Genomic DNA, 24,119 nt, shown 5'->3' with positions numbered 1-24,119 from the left:
TCATTTGTAGAACAGGAGCACAGCAGCCTCTGTTATCTCCCGACTGCTGCTACCCTCAGTATGAGTTCCATAGCCATTCCAGTCAAAGGCAGAGAAATCTCCACACTGCCTGGGAGCCTCTTCTTCAAAGAATCCACCTCCACCAATGCAATGCTGCCAAGGAGAAAGATGGCAATGAAAGAGCTATGGGAACTTTATATTTACTGGGAGAACTGGTCAAGGGAGGAAAATGCCAGGTAAGGTTCCAAATGTGGACTAGTAATATAGTAACATATCCTAGCATTGAATTAGCCCTTTTTTTGGTTAATACAACTAGGTCATACTGAGCTTTCTTAATGGACTAGATGTTTTTTAAGAATTCTTAAAAATATGGGGCAGCTGGGTAGCTCAGTGGATTGAGAGCCAGGCCTAGAGACAGGAGGTCCTAGGTTCAAATCTGGCCTCATACACTTCCCAGCTGTGTGACCCTAGGCAAGTCATTTAACCCCCATTGCCTATCCCTTACCACTCAATTTAAAAATAAATAAATTTAAAAAAGAATTCTAAAACTAAAAAATTGGAAAGAAGCACAGGGGGAAAGAGGAGGGAATAAACACTAATATATGACTTACTTTGTGCCAGACACTCATAAATGTTTTACAAATTTCATCTCTTTGGAGATAATGAATTGGCTCACTGGAAAAAGTAATGATGTGGACTGGGAGGACCTCAGATCAAATCACGCCTCAGTCACTTATAGCTTGTATCACTTTACTTCTCAAAAACATCAGTCCCAACATGTATAAAGTGAGAGGGTTGCACTCAATGGCCTCTGAGTCCTTTGATCTTAACAGCCTTTCTAGCCTGCTGCCTCACTGCAATGGAGCAAAAACAATTGATCTCCATAACAGAGCAGGTCAGTTTCCCACATTTATTGCATCATGAGGATTCATACACTTGTCATATGTTATGTAAACCAATTGACTGAAACAAAAGAAGATTAAAAAATTACTAGCCAAATACCCACCCAAGGTTTCCATCTTTCAGCAAATAATAACAATGATGATAATAACTAAGATGTCTATAGGACTTACTATATACTGTATATACTATATAATATATACTTAGCACTGAGCCAAGCACTTTACAAATATTATATCATTTGAGCCTCATAGCAGCCCTTGGAGGTAGGTGTTATCATTTCCCTCATTTTACAGATGAGGAAACTGAGGCAAACAGAAGCTATATTTTTGCTGAGGGTCACACAGCTAGTGTCAAGGGCTGAATTTGAACTCCTGTCTGTGCTGACTCTAGGTTAGGTACAGTATCCATCGTGCCACCTAGCAGACTTACTTCATGAGTGAAGTAAACTCTTTCTGCCTTCTCAAACATGACTTCTAGCTCTTCCTCTGAGCAGCTGCCTCTGCCTGAAACTAAAAGACCATTCCCTCAGTGTCTTAAGTGTGATTAGCTGGGAAAGAGAAGTACTTTCCCAGTCTAGTGAGATTGCTTGAAAGAAAGGAGCTGGCACTAATCCAGGGGAGACTCCTAAAACAATAGTAGATGAAATTCTGGACATGAAGCATGAAGTCAGGAAGTCCTGAGTTTGAATTCTGCCTTGGTCACTTCCTAGCTATATGACTCTGGGCAGGTCACTGCAACTCTCAGTCTTAGTTTCCTCCCCAGTAAAGCAGGGATAATAATACCATCTATCACACAGGGTTGTTGTGAGGATCTAATGAGAAAATATGTATAAAGTATTTTACAAATTTTAAAGGAATATATAAATATTAGTTATTATTATTGTTGATCCTATTAGCTCAAGCTTTTCTGTCTGTCTCTTTCTCTGTCTCTGCCACTCTGTCTCAGTTGCTTCCTCTTTCTTTCCCTCCCTCTCCCTCTGTACAATGAACAAAGAGTTGATGTAAGGCTCTAATTTGATTCTAATAGGATCAAAGCTTCTGGAATTGCTATTCTCCAAACCTTCTGATGAGTCCCAGAACTCACATGTTCAGTGTTACAACCAGTGACTTTTATCCCAGCACACAAGGCATTGGCTGCTTTTTGTCCATTAAATACCCGGAACTGGACAAAGCCTCCAACTATTTCATCTGGCAAGACACAAAAGAACTAGTCTGATCATTGTGAAAAATCAAAAATTCAGGAATTCATTTTGAAGGGGCAGCCCTGTAGCTCCTTGAATGATGTGCCCTAGAACCCAGACTGTGGCTTAACATCATTGCAGGCACATCTTGGAGCAGATGTCAGAAGGGATTAAGACCATTCAAAGACATCACCAACCCTGGGCCTCAATGAAGTTCCCTTGCTTGTCTTAGGATTGGAGGAAAATTATCATAGCTCTTTTATGAGCCTTCACTATTACAGCACAAAGCTCAGAAGTATAAGGATAAGGGATAATATAATTACTTGGGGTTCACACAACAAACACTCACTTTGGCTAAATGGAGAGTAATAATTGGCATTTTTTTGTGCATTGCCAAAGTCATAGATGACAGGCACAGCTGGACCATTGTCAACCTTACACCGACCAGCCCCATATTTCACTGGATAGGCCTAAAAGACACAGAAAATGATACCATGAGGAGAGGAGTGTAAGATTGTGGGCTTCCTGTTGAGACCACTTGCCAAGGAGGCTCCCCACCCACCTGGCACAAAAAAACCCAATTTACCGTATAGAGGTAAAAGAGGTTCGATCCAAAATTATTTAAGAAGCCACTGAAAGTACGATATCTCAGCAGGGAACTATTCTTCCACTGTTCCATGGGAGACTTGTTGGGCACATGCCAGATGGCCAGATTCTCAGCCCGAATGTTATAATAACCTGGATTCTAGAGGACGACAGGAGTCTGAGCCCAATGGTCTTCCAGGAGGACACAGAAAGACTTGGACTGAAACTAAAATCCCTTATTAATTATACTATGAGCTTTGGAGGCCCACTGATCATTATGTGGGCAACATTGCAAAACACCGAATCACAGAATAGGAAAGTTAGAAGAGACCTCAGTAGCCATCATTGTGAATTAGAAGCAAAAAAATTCTCTACTAAAATATACCTAGTAAGGGTTTTCTGGCTTGCTGACCTTCAATGAAGGGAGCCCACCACCTCTCAAAATAACCCATTCTATTTCTGAACAACTCTAATTGTTAGGAAGTTGACATCTTTTCACTTATGACTTATTGTTCCTGTTTCTACCTGCTAGTGTCAAACCAAACACATCTAACACCCCCTCTACATAAATAATTAGCCTAAAACTGACGAGGTTTGATTACAGATCAAAGCATACCATTTTCCCTGGTTGTTTTTTTTTTCTTCATTTTTTCATCAGTCTTCTTCCACAACATGACAAATATGGAAATAATGTTGGGCGTGATAGCAAAGATATAACCAATATCAAGTGGCTTAGAGAAGCAGGAGGAAAGGAATGGAAGAATAGAACTTGGAACTCAAAAATAACAAAAAATGAATACTTAAAAATTGTTTTTACATTTAATTAGGAAAATAAGGCATTGTTGAAAGAACAGATAAATAAGTAGCCCTATCCTAGCAGGAGAAACTCCTCACAAAATTATCCAAGGACTATAATATCTGGGGGGAGGGAGGGTGATAACTACAGGTAAGCCACACTCATTTAGACAAGAAGCATTTGGCTTTCAGACAGAGAGGATCTCACAGGAACCCTGAGCATACCTTGTAATCATCACTGGTAGCACCTTCTGCACATCCAAAGGTGGCATAATTGGCCCAATTTCCTTCACCCTCAGGGTAGTCCTTTCTGTTACCTTGCTGGCTGGACCAACGATCCCCCTGGGTGCACCTCCCTGCCAAGTGATTCTCATGCACACTGGCCACCAGGGTCCAGCCACCTCCCCCAGTCCTCATGTCACAAAAGGTCTGGTAGATGTTCCTATTCCCACTCTGGAGGAAGTACAGACCATCTGCAGACAACAAAGTCACACAGGCTCACTCACTGACAGCCCAGGAGAAATCCAAAGGACATGAAAAGACCAAAATAATAGAGGAAACACCTAGGACTCACCCAGACCTGGTCTTGGGACTTTCCTTACTAGAGAAACTCCCTTTCCCCTCCATCTAGGAGAGTGTTTTTGAGCTGAAGTAGGGCATGGAAACAAGAATTCCCACAGAAAACCTATTATTGAGACAATTTTCTGCAACATAATAACATTCTCCTGTATAATATATAAGAGTTTGCAAAGAGATTTCCTAAACACTACTCAGTTAGATGGGTAATGCGTGTTTTCCGGTTTTCATTTTATACATTTCAATTTTGAACCCGAGTCTCAGTTATTACTTACCTATAGTGACCCTGCTAATTAGTGACAGAATAATTGAATCTACCTTAATTAGCTCTGAAACTAGCATTCTTCTACTAGGTTACATATGCTTTCTCTTACCCACTCCTGTAGAAATGAAAAAAAAAGAATCATTTAAATGATATTAATGACTGACAGGTATAAAGCAGCATGTGAGACTTTATAAATGTAAAGTTAAACATCACAGGCTTTTTTTTAAGCCTTACTTTCCATGTTAAAATCTATACTAAGTACTGGTTCCAAGGCAGAGGAATTGAGAGGCCTAGGCTATTGAAGTTAAGTGACTTGCCCTGAGTCACACAGCTAGGAAGACTCACCTTTCTGAGTTCAAATCTGGCTTCAGACCCTAAATGAACGTGTGTGACCCTGGGCAAGTCACTTTAACCTATTTGCCTCAGAGCTAGAGAAGCAAACAGCAAACCATTTCAATATCTCTGCCAAGAAAACCCCAATTAGGATCAGGAAGGGGAAGACATGACTGAAATGAGGCAACAAAACCAACAAGAGTAGCCAGGAAAGAGACGAAAGAGGGGCAGGAGACTGTGGAAGGGAATCAAATAAAAAAAAAAAAAAACACAAGGATGATACAAGTTTATTGCTTTCTGGCTTCTCTGAATGCAGTCTGCTGAAACTCTGTTAGGGCTGCAATCTTCTGGACCAACATTTGGTTGCCACAGTTGGGATGAGATGGGTTAAAAAGTGGTTCAGTTTGCACTCTGAAAACCCTGGCATCCAGGGGTCAGCCTGACCCTGCCTTCACTCACCATCTGAATCTGGACATTTCTCTTTGATTTCCTTGCAACTTTGAGGTATGGACTTGTAAGTACAGGTTGTTTCCAGGGGTGGAAGATGATCTAAGTCTCAAAAACAAGAAGAGAATGCTTACAGTTACTGCTTTGCACAAGTTCCCGCCACAGAGCAGAGGCTCCTGGTTTCATCTGTCCTCCTTGAAGAGATCAGGGCGCATTCTCATTCCTTTTCTTCTTTTTTTTTTAAGCCCTTACCTTCCATTTTAGGAATCATGCTAAGTATTAGTTCTAAGGCAGAAGAAAGGGAAGGGCAAGGTAATTGATGCTAAATGACTTACCTAGATTCACCCAAGTGAGGAAGTGTTCAGTTTGAGGGCCCAGGTAGGGATGTGTTGAAGCCAGGTTTGAACCTAGGACCTCCAGTCTCCAGACCTGGCTCTCTATCCACTGACCTGCCCAGCTGCCTCTGATCACTCCCATTTCTTACATTTCTAAAGCATCCAGTCCCATGAAGCCTTTTTTTTTTAATTTTTATTAGAATATTTTTCCATGGTTACATGATTCATGATCCCCCACTCCCACTTTCTCCTCCCCCCACCCAAAGCAAACAAGCAGTTCCACTGGGTTATACATGCATCATGGTTCAAAACCTGTTTCCATGGCATTCCTACTTGCAGTAGAGTGATCTTTTAACATCAAAATCCTAATCACATCTCCATACATGGTTGATCAAATATTTTTCTAATGCATTTCTGGTTCCATTGCACTTTCTCTGGATGTGGGTACCATTCATAAGTCCCTCAGAATTGTCCCGGACCGTTGTGTTGCTGCTAGTAAAAAAGTCCATTACATTTGATTGTGCCATAATGTATTAGTCTCTGTATACAACGTTCCTTTGGTTCTGCTTTTGCTCTGCATTGATTCCTAGAGGTCATTCCAGTTCACATGGAACCCATGAAGTGGTTTAAAAAGCCATAAGGCAGCTAGGTGACTCAGTGGATAGAGAGCTAAGCCTAGTTACACAAAGTCCTGGGTTCAAATGTGGCCTTACACACTTCCTATCTGTGTGACCCTGGGCAATTTACTTAACCCCAATTGCCTAACCCTTTTCTCTCTTCAGCCTTGGAACAAATACTCAGTACTGATGCTAAAACTGAAGTTAAGGGGTTTTTTTTGTTTTTTTTTTAAGCTAGAATTCTTCCCCTGGGACATAGGTCACAGATAACCCTCTGAGTATGTGGGGGCTGGTCCTTCAACTTCCTCCCATTCCAACATGTCTCAGAACTCAGAAATCAGTTGTCTCCTATTTGAGGTAGGATATGGGCACTGCTCTGATTAAAAAATAAAATCCCTGACCTCATCCTCAAGACAGTTCCAGTTCCTTCTCTCCCTTATGGGCTCTGTGAATACATCATGGGGTGAAGAGGAGAATTTGCTAGCAGGAAATTGGACTTACCATGTGCAAAGCCTTCTTTGGTCACCAGCATCAGGAGGAGCAAAGTAGAAAGCCACACCATTATCTTCTCAGTGCAAACAGTTGTCACTGCAAAGAGAGGCTAGAGACAATTATTTCCCATTCTACAAACTACTTCCTCTGGCATTGACCCCAGGCTCAAAAGTCCTTTGAGAGAGCAATTCAGGGCCTTGGCCTTCTAACCTGGGACACATTCTGAGTGTGCTGGTAAATGTTTAACAACCAACTCTTTGAACAAATAAATGCACACCAATACACAAAGCACACTTAAACAAATAGCATATGTTTTATATATTTATAAATGTGTGTATAAAATGCCATAATATATTATATACATATATTTTTAATGTCTGCCAGACACACTTTTAAATTTAATCTTCATTATTGACATTTTCTCTTTCAGTCTAGGCAATCAACAAAATAAGAAATCAGGTTCTTATTTATAGGATTTATTGATTTTTTTGCTATAAATGCTCCGATGGAAATTTTCATGATTGGAAGCCAGTGTGAGTTGGCACCAACACATCCCTGCCTAGACCCTCCACCTTGGGGTTGAGACAGACCTGAAACCCCAGCCATCACCATCTCTGCCCTTCCAGTACCTGAGACCCACAGAGCTGTGACTTTCTTGACTTAATGCCTCCTCACAGCTTCAGATAAAAGTGAGTTCTTTGGCTTTCCCTCCTCTGAGTGAGGTTTCTCCCTTGTTGGGGGTGAAAAAATCAGCCTTTTATAGAGCTCTACCCCAATAATATGTTCTGCTGCCCCTCCCTTTGGACACTTGACAATGAGGAGAATTAAGTCTTTTCTTCTCACAAATAATTCTGGCCAACCTGACCAGGGCCCTTGGGTAACCATCTGTCTCCAAAGCTTTACTCTAGCAGAAAGTATGGCATTGGGAGGAAGCCAAAAATTGCCTACCCTGAGGGTCTTCTTTTATCTTAAGTAGCATAAGAAGGTAATAGGGAAAGAGTAAAACTTCAGAGTATTTTCAAAGGATCCAACCAATCTGTTAGAACTCAGATGGATGCAGTAGAAGGATTTCTCTGATGTTATCAAAAAGAACTGATAATATTGTGTATTGATCTAACAACTTCTCTATGGGGATGCCAATGTGGACAAACACTTTAATGAAAGAAAACCAGCTCTTTGTCCTTTACTCACTACTTTGACATCAATTTGTAAAGGCATTTATTGTCTACTGTTTAAAATGTATTGAATCCAAATCTCAACAATCCTAAGTTCTTCAATACCTATCTATTTAATTGTTTGTTTGTTCGAATTCTTTATTGTATTAGTGCCAACCAGTGAATGGTTTGCTCTGTTCTAGAAAGAAGAGTGGGCCTAGAGATTCTTTGCTGTTGGCTTAGGCAGTATCAAAGCTTATTTCATGGACTTTTCCTCACTGGTGAAGACCAATTATTTAGTGCTCTCTGTGCCTGTGTGAAGGTTACTATACTTGACACTATGGGAAATTTCCTCTGGGGCACTTCTTGGTGAATCTAAAATGTCTCACTACCATTGGGAAGGTTTGTTCAACCTGTATTATCTGGTAAATTCTCATATGTATACTTTCCCTGGTTTTTGTTTTGCTCTTGCCTTAGATAAGTGGGTTTATCTGACATATGTATTCATTATAGAACAAGCATTTGTTGGTTAGGAAATTCAACTTTGAATATATAGCTTGGGAATCTCACTTCTCCTTAAGAGATAAAGTTGGGGGAGTGGAGCTAGATGGCTTAGTGGATTGAGAGCCAGGCCTAGAGACAAGAGGTCCTGGGTTCAAAGCTGGCCTCAGACAATTCCTAGCTGTGTGACCCTGGGCAAGTCACTTAACCCCCGTTGCCTAGCCCTTACCACACTTCTGCCATAGAACCAGTACTCAGTATTGATTCTAATATAAAAGGTAAGGATTATAAAAAATATATATATGTAAGGATAAGATTTAAAAAAAGGAAGAAAGACCTACTTTACAAAAATATTTATAGCACACCTTCTGGGGTGGCAAAGAATTGAAAATTGAGATGTCCATCAATTAAACATATAGCAGATATAATGATGATGGAGTACCTATTGTGCTCTAAGAAATGATGAACAGGATAATTTCAGAAAGAGCTGGAAAGACCTTCATGAATTGATGCAGAGTGAAATAAGCAGAAGAATATTGTACATAGTAACATCAGTACTGCAGGTCAGCAATACAATGATCCAGGACATTGCTGCAGGACTGATAATAAAGAATGTAGTCCACCTGGAATCATATATAATTCAAAACATAGTATTTTTCACTTTAGTTTATTTAGTTTTTCATTTGTGGGGGTTGATTTTATATGAGTATTCTCTTATAACAGTGGCCAATATAGAAATAACTTTTGCATATATATATAACACAGATCAAATTGTTTACCATCTCTGGGGAGGGAAGAAAGGAAAGGGACAATTTGGATCTTAAAATTTCAGAAAACTTATGTGGAAAATTGTTAATAGATGCACCTGGTAAAATAAAATATCTTTTAAAAAAGAGATAAGGATCAGAGGTTCAACTGAAATCTAACAATTGTTTCCCCTAGCCTATTAGTAAGCTACTCATAAGAACACACATAGGCAAAACATGACAACACCTAACATGTGAATGCCAATTCTTAAAGAGAAGACTAACAAGTTTGGAGAACGGTACTGATGAATAAACCATTTTACCTAGTCTGATAGGTAAAATCCAGCGGTAGGAAAAAAAGAAAACCATTTCCAAAGAAATGGAAGTGACAAGGATATGAAGGAGTGACTATTGCCCATGCTTCTACTCAGACAGAAGAAAATATTTCACTTTCCATTGAATTCAACAAATCTTTATAAAGCACCTATAATGTACACAGCACTGTACTAAACCCTGGAGACACAGAGACAGAAACAAAACAGACCCCTGGCCTCAAGGAACTTACATTTGCCTATGGATATAAAATATACGTTCCCAGAAAGAGGTGCAAAGTAATTTTTTGGAGGAAAAGAGACAGAGGAAGTGGAACGTAAGGTGAGCCTTAAAGGAATATATGTATTCTGAGAGGCAGGCAGCAATGAGGAATAGGTACTTTCCTGAAATGGGGGAATGTGTGAAATGGAACTAAGTATTAATTCTCAGGGTAAAGACATTTGACTTGTAACCCCAATAATCAGGGGAGAATGGTAAAAGCACAGTTTTAAAAAGCACAAGCTTTTGTGGCAGGGAGTGGGGGAACATGGAGCTAAGTTTATCTAAGGTTTCAGCCTGGGAACAAATTCAAGAAGGAGGCTAACAAAGGAACAGAGAGGAACTTTCTTGAAGATATCATCTTCTCTTGAAAATGTATCTCCCTGAACTTATCTCATTGTCCCAAGCCTGGTTATGGGTACAGTCTGTAAAATCATGATTCTGATAAGATAAGACAAGGAAGAGAGGAACAAGGGAACTCTGGGAGAATGAAACTTTTATTGGGGGTCTCATGTGCTCAAAAACTGTAACATCACAGGGGGAGTGTAGAAATGCAATCTGCTTGTATAATATGATTTTGTTTGATCACAAATGATATATGAATATATACTATGGACTAAATTAATGTCTGAGGTGAATTGGATAAGACAATGTACTGAAGATATAGTATGTACATGATGCAGTTGTTAAGAAGAAGAATAACTGGGTTCTCTTGAGCTACTAATTAGCAGGTAAAAAAATACCTGGTTGAGTGAAGTTTATTTGAATAATGAATGATGAAAAGCAAGTAGAAGAAGATCAGAGGAATATTGGATTAGAATATGATGGATATGTAAGTTCCAGTAATTTAGGTATGTGAGGTGCAAAAGGCAAAACAGATAATTCTATTCTACATTGAGCAGAGGCTTTGAAGAGAAATAAAGTGAATGTTTTGAGACTAGTAAGTTTAAGCAATTAGCTATCTCATTTCCCCACTACCAAGAAGGAGGGGCAAGCCCTCATAGCCCTGAGTATACTCAGAGAACTGAATAAATTGTAATAAGTGGGATTAAAATCTTTTCAGTTAGATATATTGTTGAGTAAGAAGTCTTTAAGAACTAAAAATAGTGAAAGAGAGTATACAATACAGAATTGATATTTATTGTATGGAAACGTTAAAGAGAAAAACATTTTATTTGTAAACTTATAAGGTTTTAAGAAGCCATTAGAGTAAATAAGACAAAAAACTTGTTTCTTTTATGGACTTTCAAGATAATGATATTGGACCTCTGATAAAGTGAATTCTCTGAACTGTAATTGGTAGGATTTTCCCATTTTAGATAAAAAGCTTTTGTGACCTCAACTGATATTGTGAGCTTGGAATTCAACTATGGCTATTTGATGACTGATCCACCATTCAAAAGAAGAACAATGAGGCACTCAGAGGACAAGTGAAAGTCCTTAAAGGAAGACAAAAGTATGAACAAAAGTCTCAAGGTGAGATAGGATCCTTCTGACTTGATAAGGATTCTGATGGTTCCTGAATGAAATAGTTATGGCATGAGCCAGTGATAGCTTCATCCTGTACATGAATCAGACAATATTAAGTCACTCTGTGTCCTCTTAAGGCATGGGTCTAATGGAACCAGTGAGGACAGTTATGATCTTTTCTCTTCTTTTCCTTTTATGACTAATTCCTGTGATTAGCAAAGAGTACAAATCATAAAATGAAAGTTTCCATTTCCCAAACAACCAAGCATATTGGTAGCTAAAGGTCATAATTCATCAAGTGCTAACTTTAGCTAAGTAAGATTTTTAATGATCTATACTTAAGATCCTATAGAAATAGTTATAAAAGGGTACATCCAAGTTTAATTGACTATGATTGGATTCTGAATCTTATTTGTAAAAGTGTTGTTACTTAAGCATTCATAAATATTGTTGAAATATGTCTTGCAAAAGATTTTAGCAGTGTGTAATTCTCAGGGTAATGGCATTTGTCTTGTAATCCCAATATTTGGTAATATTGGTAAATACAGGTGAAAAAAAAGCACAGTTTTAAAAAGCACAGTTTTTGTTCTGACTGTGAGGGGGAACATGGAGCTAACAAAAGAACACAAAGGAACTTTCTTGAAGATATCATCTTCCCTTGCAAATGTATCTCCCTGGACTTATCTCACTGTCCCAAGCCTGGTTATGGGTACAGTCTGTAAAATCATGATTCTGATAATGGGAGTAAGGGAGGGAGGAACAAGTGAAGTGTGGAGGAATGAAACTTTTGTTGGATGTTCGATCACATGCTTAAAGACTGTAACATCACGGGAGTGGGGGGAAATCTCATGTAAGTAGTAATATAAAATGTTTGTTTTACACGTGGAGCTTATATTTTGCTATTAGAGCATCTGAAGGGTTTCAGTTATAACGAATCATGAAGGTATTAAAGATGTATTCAAAAACAGACTCTAATGAGCAAAGTGCTCATGGACCAGACTAATGGATATGTTTCTAATATTTCACATGACTGGTTGCAGAGTCCTTAAATTTGGATGAAGTTAAATTTGGTTGATCTTAAAAGCCAAACCTCTGCTGTTATCTCTTGTGTATAAGCTTACAGACAAGTTTTAGGGTCCTTTGGAATATCAAAAATCCACACACGCATTCCTAAGATAAGACTGGTGCCAGCTTTCCTGAATGGACAAGAGTCCTGGCCTGGATACTTGGCAACCTATTGTGTTATCATCTGTCCCTTTGGCTTTGTCATTAAACTATTAAAACTTTTGATGTACTGCCCCTCCTTGTGCAACGACCTTTAATAAACAGATCAGCTTGGGGGTACCTGGGTGACTCAGTGGATCGAGAGCCTGGCCTAGAGATGGGAGATCCTAGGTTCAAATCTGGCCTCAAATACTTCCTAGCTGTGTGACCCTGGGCAAGTTACTTGACCCCCACTGCTTAGCCCTTACCACTCTTCTGCCTTGGAACCAATATACAGTATTGATTCTAAGACAGAAGGTAAGGGTTTAAAAATAAAAATAAATACGTAAATGAGCAGATCAGCTCCCTCATTCAGGGTCAGTTGGACATTCTCTTGCTAACCATCAGAGTAAGGGCTGACCAGCTGAACGTGAAGCTGATGATTCCTGTGTCTCTGTGTCTATTTTCACTCTTTATGTCTTTCCTACATTAATCTTTAACCCTTCCACCTTTATTCCCTCAGTCTCCTGCTTCCCTTTCAGCTGCTCAACCCACACAAGAATATCTTATAGCTCCAGGATGGCTATAGTATCTGCCATGCATTCTCTATCCAGAGCCAGGGGAGTCCCCTTTAAGAAGGTACAATAAAGTTTGTCTTACATTTTGGCATCCTGACCCCATAATGTATTCATTTAAGTGGAGAGGTTCATTGTTCCTGACTTCTAAAGTGAACCTGGGCTCTCCACCCTGGACTTCTCTGGCCCTGAGTTTGACCTGATGCCCAAGTAAAAGTGCCCCTAGTCCCTAGTCCTCCAATAGAAGACACCTAGATATCTGGGGTTATTCTAATAGCCAAGTCTCTTGTTACTTGGGCAATGGCAGATGGGTACACTGGCTTAATCTCTTCAGAATGAAATTTCTCTGAATAAAGGCCTTGGTTGGGGAGTGAAAAGGTCCACCTTTTAAATACACATACCCCCTAATGTGTTGCTGTCCCTAGGAAGTTGAAAATGTGGAGAGTTGAGCCTGGTTCCCCAAAACCTGCCTCCCCCATCTCCACTTTGCCCAGGAAGTTAGAAGAGAAAGTTCCTCTTCTGCAGTCAACAGTTTACAGAATCCCAACTCCAGGAAGTTTGGCCCTAGGAGAGAGCTAAAGCTTCTCTGCTTTCAGTTTTGCTTTTATATTGAGTAGCAAATGGGTAGTAGGGAAGGCCAGAATTTCTTCTTGCAGCCCCAGAGCTCATGCCCCCTAAGTCTGAGATGAATTCCCATGTGCTTAAGAGACACCTACTTTACTGCCCCTTTGGGGGCCTCCTACAAGCAACTCCCAGTTAGGCCAAGAAGTTACTTTGACCCCTCAAGTCTGCCCCAGCCCACATCACACACCTTCAGTAACTACCACCAACTTGGATCACCCCTTGCAACCACCCTTCATCACTTGGTCCCTCCGGCTGCCATTAATCGAAGGATGGAGTGATGGGCTTGCAGGACTAGTCGCCTAAATTTTCTTCTTCTACTCTAAGTGATCTTCAACAATTCCAGGTCATGCTGATACCCACTGGAGCTCAGCCCCTACCCATAGACCTGCCAGATGCCAGCCTAGCACAGGTGTGGAGGTGGGAGACCTGTTGGTGTTTGCCCCCCCCCAACCCAATGCAGATACAGGAAAAGAGGTTGACATATAAAGAAACAAGAGGATGAAGATTCCCTGTTACAGAGATTCCAATATAAATTAGGATGGGTATCCATTTTTTAGTAAACAATAGTTTTCTATAATGTCTTGAGAAACAATGCAGCACACAAGTCAATCAGCCAGAGATCATTTATTAAGCATTTAACCATGTGTCAGGCTCCTCTTACACACAGAATATAGGTGGTGGTGGGGGGGGGGGGATTAAAACCAGTGCCTGCCCTCAAGGAGGTCACATTTTAATGGAGGAAACAGGAAAACAACTATGTACATCCAAGATGCCTCCAGGTTTGAAGGAAGGTAATCTCCTTTTTGAAGGGAATCCCCTAATTTGAAGGGAAATGGAGGAGGAAGTAGTGGCAAAAGTTTCTTGCAGAAAATACTTTGTGTTGAATCTTGAAAGGTGGAAAAGCAACCTGGATAAGATAAAGAGCAAACCCAAGAGTAAAAACAAAGATTCATATCCCACCTCTGATAAACGACTGCCTCTTTATGCTGTCCTCTATCTACATCTGTGGGTGGGAGAGAGGAGCTTGGGAAAGAGGGGAGAGGGAGGCAGACAGACTCTGGCTGCCCGGGACCCTGCTTGCCCCGCCTTGGGATGTCCAGTACTGGGCCCAAGCAGGCCCCTCCTAAAAATGGTCGCCTGCCAGGCCAGCCTGCCCCAGGCGAGGAAGGGCAACTCAAAAGTGCGTGCCCTCCTGGATGCTGGCAGGGAGGGAAGAAAGAAAGAAGGAATCAAGCGAGCCAGCAGGGAGGGAGGACTTCCATCAGAGGAGAGGAGCACGCACAGGGCCCTGGAGGCCAGGTAGTGGGTGGAGCCTGCGGCCAGCCAGGGCTGAGTTTGTGGCCTCTGTCTGGTGCTGGTTTGGCAGAACTTGGGCGGGTCTCTGTGGGGGTGGACAGGTGGGAGTGAAGGAAAAGGAAAGGGAAAAGCTTACTCCACCCCGTATTCCCAGGCAGAATCCCATCCAAGTACAAACCAGGCCCAACCCTGCTTAGCTTCCTAAATCAGACCAGATCGGGCGCCTTTAGGGTAGTAAGGCCCAAGAAGCTCACACCTACTCCCCGCAGCCCCAAGAGGTCGCGCCCTGGTGCCTCGGCCTACACCGAGCCCCTTCGAGCCCACCGGTCACCCCGCCGCGGTCCCTTCGGCTGGCCCGGAACCACAAGCCTCGCACCACCACCAAGGTCAAAAATGCCCTGGGCTCCCGACAGTGGGGCCCGCCTGCCAAACGCAGAACCCACCCGGGAGGAGAGGGTCTCTCTCCGTTCTGCCCCAAACCCCGCGCCCCCGCCCCGCCTGCGCGTGTCCCTGGACCCCGGACACCACTGCTGAGCCCACAAACGCGCTCCTTCCACCACCTAAACCAACCTGCTCTTAGTCTTCCTGCCACTTGGCTACAGCACAACGATCCTCCCTGCACCCTGGCATCGCCACCTACGCCTGAGTGGCGCCTCCCTCCGCCGCAGTGCCCTGGGCTCTCTGGCTGTGCGCGCCTGGCGCGGGAGGCCCAGCGTCTCCCAGCTGTACCAGGCCAAAAGGTTGCCAGTGGGTGGAAGCTCTGCCTGCTCCACGCAGCGTCCGGCCCTCCCAGGACCAGCACCTTCACCTTTCAAGGACCAGCACAAAGCCCAGCTCCCTGCACAGGAAGCTTGTCCCACTCCCTCTTCAATTGGAAGCCACGGATCCTTCCCTATGGGGCCTGCTTCGCCTCCTGGTGCCCAGGGCCTCCTTGCCTGCTTTGGGATGACCCAAGCGGGTGCCTCTTAGAAATGGTCACCTGCGGCTACATGGTCATTGTGTAATATTTTTCTTACTGAATATATTGTTCTCCTGACTTCACTTTGCATTAGTTCATATAAGCCTTTCCAGATTTTTCTGGTCATCCTGTTCATTGTTCCTTATAGTAGTCCAATAATATTCCATTACAACCATATATAATAGCTTGTTTGTTCATTCCCTAAGTGATGGACAACCTCTCAGTTGCCAATTCTTTGCCACTACAAAAAAAAAAAAAGAGCTGCTAAAATTATTTTGGCATATGTAGGTCCTTTTCACTTATCTCTGATCTCTTTGGAATACAGATTCAGTAAGGATATTGCTGGGTCAAAGGGAATGCATAGTTTTGTGATCTTTTGAGCCTGGTTCAATATTGCCCTCCAGACTTAGGGGTATAACTTTCTCACAGAAAATTGTTTGTGAAAGGACTTTAACCAAAACATTTCTACAAAACCAAGCAATTGAGGAATATTGATAATAACTTGAAGATTTACAGGAATCTGGGTAAAAAGAGTCTGGATCATTTGGTCATGACATTACAAAAGCTTCTTTGGTCATCAAAATAATGAACAACTCAAGGATGGTTATGAAGGAAGTTTTCCAAGAGATGTCTATATTTTGGTTATAGCTAGACATTACTTTTTGAGCTGCTATTTTGAGATTCCAGCCCTGCCATGGAATCCCAGGCAGACTCATAAGTATGTCTTTATGGCTGCTATTCCTCAGTGGATCTAATTTGTCTTTAAATTCTTTCACATACTCTCACAGGGAACATACTGCTGAGAGTCTGGAGAGAGTAGAGAAGTAGATAGGAGAGAAGGCCCGAGTGCCTCCATTTAGCAAGGAGAAGGGAGGTGTTGTAAGTAATTTACAATTTATAGATAGACTTATAGTGAAAGCAGACAGACCAAGCTAAAACCTGGCTCAGGCTGTGAACATTTTAACTCAGAATGTTTAGAGAGGTTTGTCCCCAGAGACTGAGGAGTTGGCAGTTTTTGCCTGGGAGAGTGTTGGTAGAGATGGTGTTATAAAAATAATGTAGATGTTGTAGATGGAGAGGAGAGGATGAACCTAAACTGGACACTACCACTGGTAATTGTGTGTCAACAGTTATAGCCCAGAATGGTAGCTAGGGCAAGATCAACCGAGGCTTGCCCTAGCTAGATGATATGACACCTCCCTCCTTTATAACAGTGCCCAGGCAGGATCCTTCAGATCAATGGATGGTATCCCTTCAGGTCCCACCTGGGGTTGAGTGATAGTGTATAATGGGCTCTAAAAGCTTGGTAACGGTTCGGTTCGGCTCTCCCTTCCCAGAGAAGCTATAAATAACCACTTCAGGAAGGTATTTAAGAGGCTTTGACTGTATTTAGCAAAGATGGGGTATTGGGATTGGATAGAGGAATTGGGAAACCCTATCTACGTGGATGATGATAAACCCTCAGATCTGTAGGCAGGTATTGAGTCAAGATGGATAGCTCCCCTGGTCCAGCCTGGCCACAGGCAAACCAGAGTAGGCAAACTTCTGCTTGATGTTTCAGCTTCTTTTTCTTTGCTAGAAGATATGCCTAAACAGTCTTCAGGATAGCCACCCCTTTCCACCCTCCAGACCATAGGAATATCAGTCAGGTCATCTCTAGTTTTCTGAACTATTTCCAATGTATCTGCACAGCTATGGATGGGTTCCCCTTCTAACGGTAAGTCTGGCATTAGCGTAGCTGGGTTGATCTCCTTACAATGATGAAAAGTTAGGTTCTCATTGCCCAGCAACACAATTTGATATTGGGATAAGTATTGGGATGTAAACGCTTGCAGGTTGCTGTTTTTCAAGATGGTATCGATTTGATGGGGTGAGTACAGCATAATCCTGCATGCCAAAACCAGATCTGAAGATTTCTTAACCATTAGGGCAGCAGCTGCAATTGCTGTCATACATGGTGGCATCCTCCTAGCCACAACATCTAGCTGGGAGCTATAATAGGCTGCCATCTTCTATATTACATTTTCCAGTGGAATAGATTGATTAATATCATCACTCCTCTCCCCAGACATCATACTCCCACACGACCAGAACAGCTTTCCACAGGTATCTTACTACTTCCTGTATATTCTCCTTTCCCCCCACATATTAAGATACACTTGTATTTCAGGACCCTTAAAACTGCCAGGTAACAACCTGCTAATATGATAAATCAATCTTTGCTAATGTCATTTGCACAAAATGGAGAGAGAAAAGTGGTCAGTATAAAGAGTAGTTGGCTAGAAGTTAAGAAAACTGGATCCTAATTACAGTTCTATCAGGTTTTCTCCTCTAGTCCACCATTTCCTTATCTGTTCAATGAGATTTTGGACAAGATTAAAAGGCAGCTTAATGTATTGGAAAGAGGACTGGATTTAGAGGCAGAAGATCTAGCTAGGTTCAAGTTCCCATCACCAACTACCTTGTAGACGTCCCTGACTGGATGTCCCACAGGCATCTTGAACCCATATGTTCAAAATAAAACTTATTATCTTTCCCCCAACTCCCCTTTTTCATACTTACCTAACTATAAAATGTATCACCATCCTCCCAGTAGCTCAGGATTACAAACTTGTTATCCCCCTAGTCTTCTCTCCCTTATCCCTCATATCAAATCTGTAATGGAGCAGAGAAGACTAAAAAGTAACAGAGCCCCCTCAGGGGCCCAGTAGCCTAGCTGGGTTTTCACCCAACCTCTTATCTCACTTCCCTTCTGACCACTTGTCTGACCCTCCCTGGTTGCAAACAGCAGTACATTAGCTTCTGAGAAACTGCTTGCTTGCATAAGGAATGTATATTTTTGAACACATCAATTCTATCCTTTGAAATGTGCGCCAAGGAAAATTCCCGCCAACTTATTTTCCTATATATCTTCTGTGCTTACTTATGGGTGGTGCGATTCTCTCTCATGTGAGGAGGACACCCCAGTCAGCCGGTTATTAAAGGTCCCTAAAACTTCTAAACCTGAGTGTTTCGCATTTTTCAGGAGGTGTCCCCCTTCAAATCTTCTCACTTTTATTTTCACATCTTTTACATATGACTCCTTCTTGCCATTTGCATGACTACCATCCTCTTGCAGCCTTCATCATATCACTCTTGGACATTACAATACCCTGCTCTTTGGTTTTCTCTCTCACCACTCCAATCCATTCTCCAGTCAGTTGCCAAAGTTATTTCCCTAAATACAAATATGACCAAGTCACTCCCAGGTTCAGTCAACTCTTGTGACTGCCTATTAGCTCCAGGATCAAATAGAGTATGCTATTTTTGGCATTTAAACACATTTGGGACATGGCCTCTGCCTACCTCTCTAAACTTTACTTTTGACTCTTATCTATACACTCTTCAATTCAGCTATACTGGATTCCTTACTGTTCCTCACACAAACTTTCTCACCTAACTACCTCTTCACTAGCTGTACCCTAGTTTTACAATACTTTCCCTTCTCTCTCCTGGCTCCCCTGGTTTTCTTTTCTTTTTTTTTTTAAAGACTCTGATAACTAAGTTTTCACTTTATCTTGCCTGGCATCAGACCTCCATATCACTTCCCAGCTGATCTCCTGAGTACAAGCCTGCCAGCGTTCCAGTGCCTATGATCTCCGCCGCTTTTGCTGACTCACTGGAGCAGACTCCTTGGTGCTGCTGGTCCTGTTCTGAGCCCAGAACCCCAAGCCCTAACAGCTATGACCCCCGGCTGCTGCTTTTGCCAAGATTTTTGGAGACTTCTGCCGCTACTGCTTAGGCTTAGGTAATATATTTCCACTACCCTCCCTTGGTAATGGCCTGCATTCTAGCCCTGCACGTGTTTCTCTAAAGACCTAATTTAGGCAACCCCCACCCACATAAGCTCTACACATGGGATTTTCTACAAAACTGACCTAAGCTTTTCTCTAACCTAGAGCCCACATGGACCTAGCATCTGAACCTCTCAGGAGCATGGCCGATTCAAATGTTTGCGATTATTAAAAAACTGAACTTAGGGGAAGCATATTCACCCCATACCTGCTCAGAACTTTGAACTGATAGCAAAGACTGATGATAAAAAAAACCCTTTAAACTCAGCAGAACTTAATCTTTTAAACCTCGGAACTGAATGTGTTTTATTTCTGTTTTAAAGAGACTGTATCTTACTGTATTTTGCTAATTAGTTTTGTAAATTAATCTTGCTTATTTCGTTGATTTTCCTGTTGCACTGAATCATTTTAAGTTAATGAAGTTTGTGGCTGCTAGATTAATTCTGTTATGATTTTATTGTAACTCCCAAATAATGAGAAAAATCTATTAGAACTGGTAAGAGGTTTTGACCAGCTTGTTGATCTGATACTACTGGATTCATAGAGCACATGTCTTTTAAAATTTATTCTCTCTTGGTAATTGCAAAGAACCTTGAAAGTTTCCATGCTTTGAGAATTACCTTGTAATTTTACAAGAGGTCTTACTTTAAATCCTTAAGAATTGTTGTCTTAAAGGATAAAGCTTTTATATATTTTATTATAAGAGAAATTATTGCCTTAAATGGGTAGAAGCATTTCCTACCCAGGATTTTTTAAAACAGGAAGCCAAGGAGCTCCTGTATATTCTTATCTGAGGATGATTATACCAGAAGGTTTCTTTTTTTAAATATCAGATTTTGCTATGGAAGCAATAACAGAATTTGTTGAGAAACTCTTAGCAAAGATTTAAAAGTTGTAACAAGTATATAATTTTAAACATCATTGTTTATTGTTTTAAAATGTGCTATTGAAAATGATGGTACTCTATTTGAATGTGCATTGTGAATCTGCTATTTGTAAGATCCATTTTCTCTCATAGAAAACCTCATTTTTTGGGTAACAAAACCCTTCTAGTTCTAAGCTATATATATATATATATCTTTGATTTTTAAAACATTTTTTTAATTAGAGCAATTGATTTTTCCTTTTTTCTCATCTTGTACTGGAAGTACATATATAATCATTATTTATCTTTTTTTATAAGCTTAATGCAAACACATGAAGAGCCTTGTGACTATGGGATTATGATAATTGCCTCTCTGATTCCAGAAGGGAATATAAAAGCCGTTAATTCGTGCTAAAGAAAGCACATGGTCAGAGACTTGACTGACTAAAAATCTGCATAAATTGCGGAGGTCTATGCCAATACTTTAGGGCTTGGAAATTGGGGTTTGAGTCCTGGAGTCCCAGTCTTTTCTAAAACTTTAGAGGACGTGGGTCCCCTCGACTTAGATTCCTAGAAAGCACCTAAGATTGGTTATTTATTTGGCTCAGTTCCCTGAAAAGCTGATGATAAGCCAGATCAGAGAGAGACATTTTCCTTAAGTCCTGGCCCTGAATGGGTAATTGCAAACTGCTGAATTCACTTTAATTAGGCCTTCATTCAAAGGTCTAAGTTTATTTTCCCCAGATTTTTGCACATTTTACATTTCATTCACAAGTTAATTTTTTCTTCTTTTTTCTTGAATTTTATTCTTTGTATTTTGCCATCCTTAGCTGACCTGAGGTACCCTTTTTAAGAAAAAAGGTGTGTTTAAGATTTACCTCAGGGGGATATCTGTTAAGTTTTTTAAAATTCGATAATGTAAAAATATATGTATATTTAACTCTTTTAGGAGTAATTTAACGGGGAATTGTATAAATCTTAGAAGAAAATGTATGTTTTGTAATCTATAATGTAAAGTTTAAATTCTTTTGAGAATAATTTCAGGATAAGGATCTTGCCATCTCCCCAGAATCCAAATGACGAACCTGTTTAGTGAAGACACCATGAAGATGTCTGAAAAGCCTTCACTGTACCATGAAGACCAAATTTTGAACTTTGGGGTGCAGTTGATTGAACTATGGGGAGTTGAAATTGAGTTGTATAATTTGTTCTAATTGTACACTGTCATACCAATAGGGGACTGCCCCCAAATTGGTTTTTTGTCAATGCGGCTAATTTTTACCGTTTGTTCATCTATTTCTTTTATCCCCAAATTCCTGAAAATTTTAGAAGTTGTCTATTTTTACAGGTCCAGCGAAGAAAAAGGGCTAACCTTTTTTTTGCCGGACCTCACGGGGAATTGTAAAAATGAAATTTGGGAGATGCCATCTAAAAGTGTATATATTTTCTATGGACACGTGGAAATTGTCAAACTACATTTCCCGTGGTCCAACGGGTTTCCGTTTCTGGTTCTTTGGGCATGGGGACACCTACGTCTCCACACAGAACAGTTTAAATCTCCTGGGTTAGGGGGGAGTGCTCTCTTGGCCAGCAGACTCGGGAAGAGACGAGAGACAATAATGGCGCAGGCAGCAGTTTTGAATTCTTACAAGTGCGTGGTCTAATGACTTTATCTATCAGCATGGCTTTATATTTTTTTTTAATTTAATTTATATTATTATAGCAGCCTTTATCATTTTTTATCGTAACAATGCCATCTCACATAACTGACTCTGAAGCTTCCTCCCTCTAAGCTTGGTTCAAAGGCCCCTAATCTGAGAGGGTCTATCCTGCAATGAAAGTATTGAGTGGAGCACAAGACAGAAAAGAAATGTTCCCTCTCAGCTCTCTCCAATTTCATGTCTGTAACAAAGCCAAGGAGCATGGAGTTGGCAGAGTAGTTAGAGTGTTTTGTGAGGAATATTAGTTAGTAATTAAGTATTAAGGTTGACCTAGCAAGAAGCCTAGAGCATTCTATGATGGAATGAAGGAGGAGGAAGTAGGTGCCTTGTACTCTGAGAGAGACTCCATTAGTGGTGGTCAAACTGTTGCCAGCCCAGGGAGATCTCAGACCCTGCTTCCTGATTTCCTTGGGATCCTGAGTGGAGGTGGATTTCCGGCAAGAGGAGAAGACCTACAGAGCAGAACCAAGCAGAGGAGGAGTTTGAGATCTGGTGGACAGCACCTCAAGTTCACTCACTCTACTTGGTATCTTGGACCACCTAGGATTTTGGCATCCTGTGACCCTCTTTGGAAAGCTGTGAGAACCCTCAAAGCCACCCCTCTGATCCATAGCTGTGCTGTTCAAGTCTGGCTGGTACCAGGCTTGAATCAGCTTCCCAGAGTCTGCACTGCTCCTTGGGCCCTGCCTGCTTAGATCACTAGATTAGAGTAGGGAAAATCCTCCCCTTTCCCCTGTGGGTTTGTCTTTTAGGGTTTAAGCATAGAAATCCCTTTCCCACCTCTATTTTAGTTAAGTATAATTAAAACTTTTAAACCCCTTTTACCTTGCCTGTTGGATTCAAAGCCTCTGGCCCAGTGGTGGCAGTTGATCAACAGTCTCTTTGTCAGTTAGGAGCAGCTTAGCTGTTCTGGTCTCCCTGTCCTGGTCCTGTCTCTCCAAAACCCCAGTGTGTGTACCCATAATCATTTAGATTTATTATAAAATCCCTGGTGTCTCCATTATTTATTATCTTTTAAACAAGTGGCAACCTTCAAGTCAGGAAGACTCACCTCCCTTAGTTCAAATTTGACCTCAGACATTTGCTACCTCTGTGACTCTGGGCAAATCACTTGACCCTCAGTTTCGAAACTAATCTATAAAATGAGCTAGAAAAGGAAATGGCCTTTCTACCACTCCAATATTTCTGCCAAGAAAACCCTACTGGGGTCACAAAGGGGCAGACATGACTGAAATGACCCAACAACATAAAGAGTAGCCAAGAAAGAGGGGCTAGAGATTGTGGAAGGAAATAAAATGGAAAAAACCCAAGGATGATACAAGTTTATTACTTTCTGGCCTCTCTGAATTCAGTCTACTGAAACTCTGTTAGAGCTGCAATGTCCCAGACAAATATTTGGTTGCCACAGTTGGGATGAGATGGGCTGAAAAGTGGTTCAGTTTGCACTTTGAAAAACCTGGCAGGGGCCAGCCTGACCCTGTCTTCACTCCCCATCTGACTCTGGACATTTCTCTTTGATTTCCTTGCAACTTTGAGGTATGGATCCTTTGGAATAAACACAGGCTGCTTGCAGGGGCGGAAGTAGACCTGAGTCCCAATAACAAAAAGAGAATGCTTACAGTTACTGCTCATAATCAATACTAAGTATTGTTTCCAAAGGTAGAAGAAAGGGAAGGGCTAGGCAATTGGGGTTAAGTGACTTGTGCCGGGTCACACAGCTAGAAAGTATCAGGGGACAAATCTGAACCCAAGACTTCCAGTCTTGAGGACTGGGTCTCTGTCCATTGAGCCACCTAGCTCCCCTTAGTCACATTCATTTCTAACATGCTTTGCATAGAATCAAGCCCCATAAAGTCTGAATAAAAATGGGGTGGTTAGAAAAGCCATAATTTGGAGGCAGCTGGGTGGCTCAGTGCTGGTAGGAAATTGGACTTACCAGCACAGCCCTCTTTGTTCAGCAACAATAGGAACAGCAATGTAGAAAGCCACATCATCATCTTCTCAATGCAAATAATTGTCTCTGCAAAGGGAGGCTAGAGACTATTATTTCCCAT

The 24,119-nt window shown here is 41.3% G+C and overlaps 1 protein-coding gene across 1 annotated transcript; it reads right to left on the bottom strand.

The window, feature by feature from the left end:
* LOC123245210 (intelectin-1b-like) lies at window positions 1–24,119 on the bottom strand. The gene is given in 7 exon segments (XM_044673974.1): window positions 1–153; window positions 1,987–2,090; window positions 2,433–2,553; window positions 2,670–2,828; window positions 3,689–3,936; window positions 23,542–23,652; window positions 24,002–24,119. Coding segments are annotated over 7 exon segments (1,014 nt in total).

This window comes from Gracilinanus agilis, chromosome 4 (assembly GCF_016433145.1).
Source record: "Gracilinanus agilis isolate LMUSP501 chromosome 4, AgileGrace, whole genome shotgun sequence".
In the NCBI taxonomy this organism is placed as follows: domain Eukaryota; kingdom Metazoa; phylum Chordata; class Mammalia; order Didelphimorphia; family Didelphidae; genus Gracilinanus; species Gracilinanus agilis.
The sequence above is the reverse complement of the archived record's forward strand: the minus strand, read 5'-3'. Positions and strand labels throughout refer to the sequence as shown.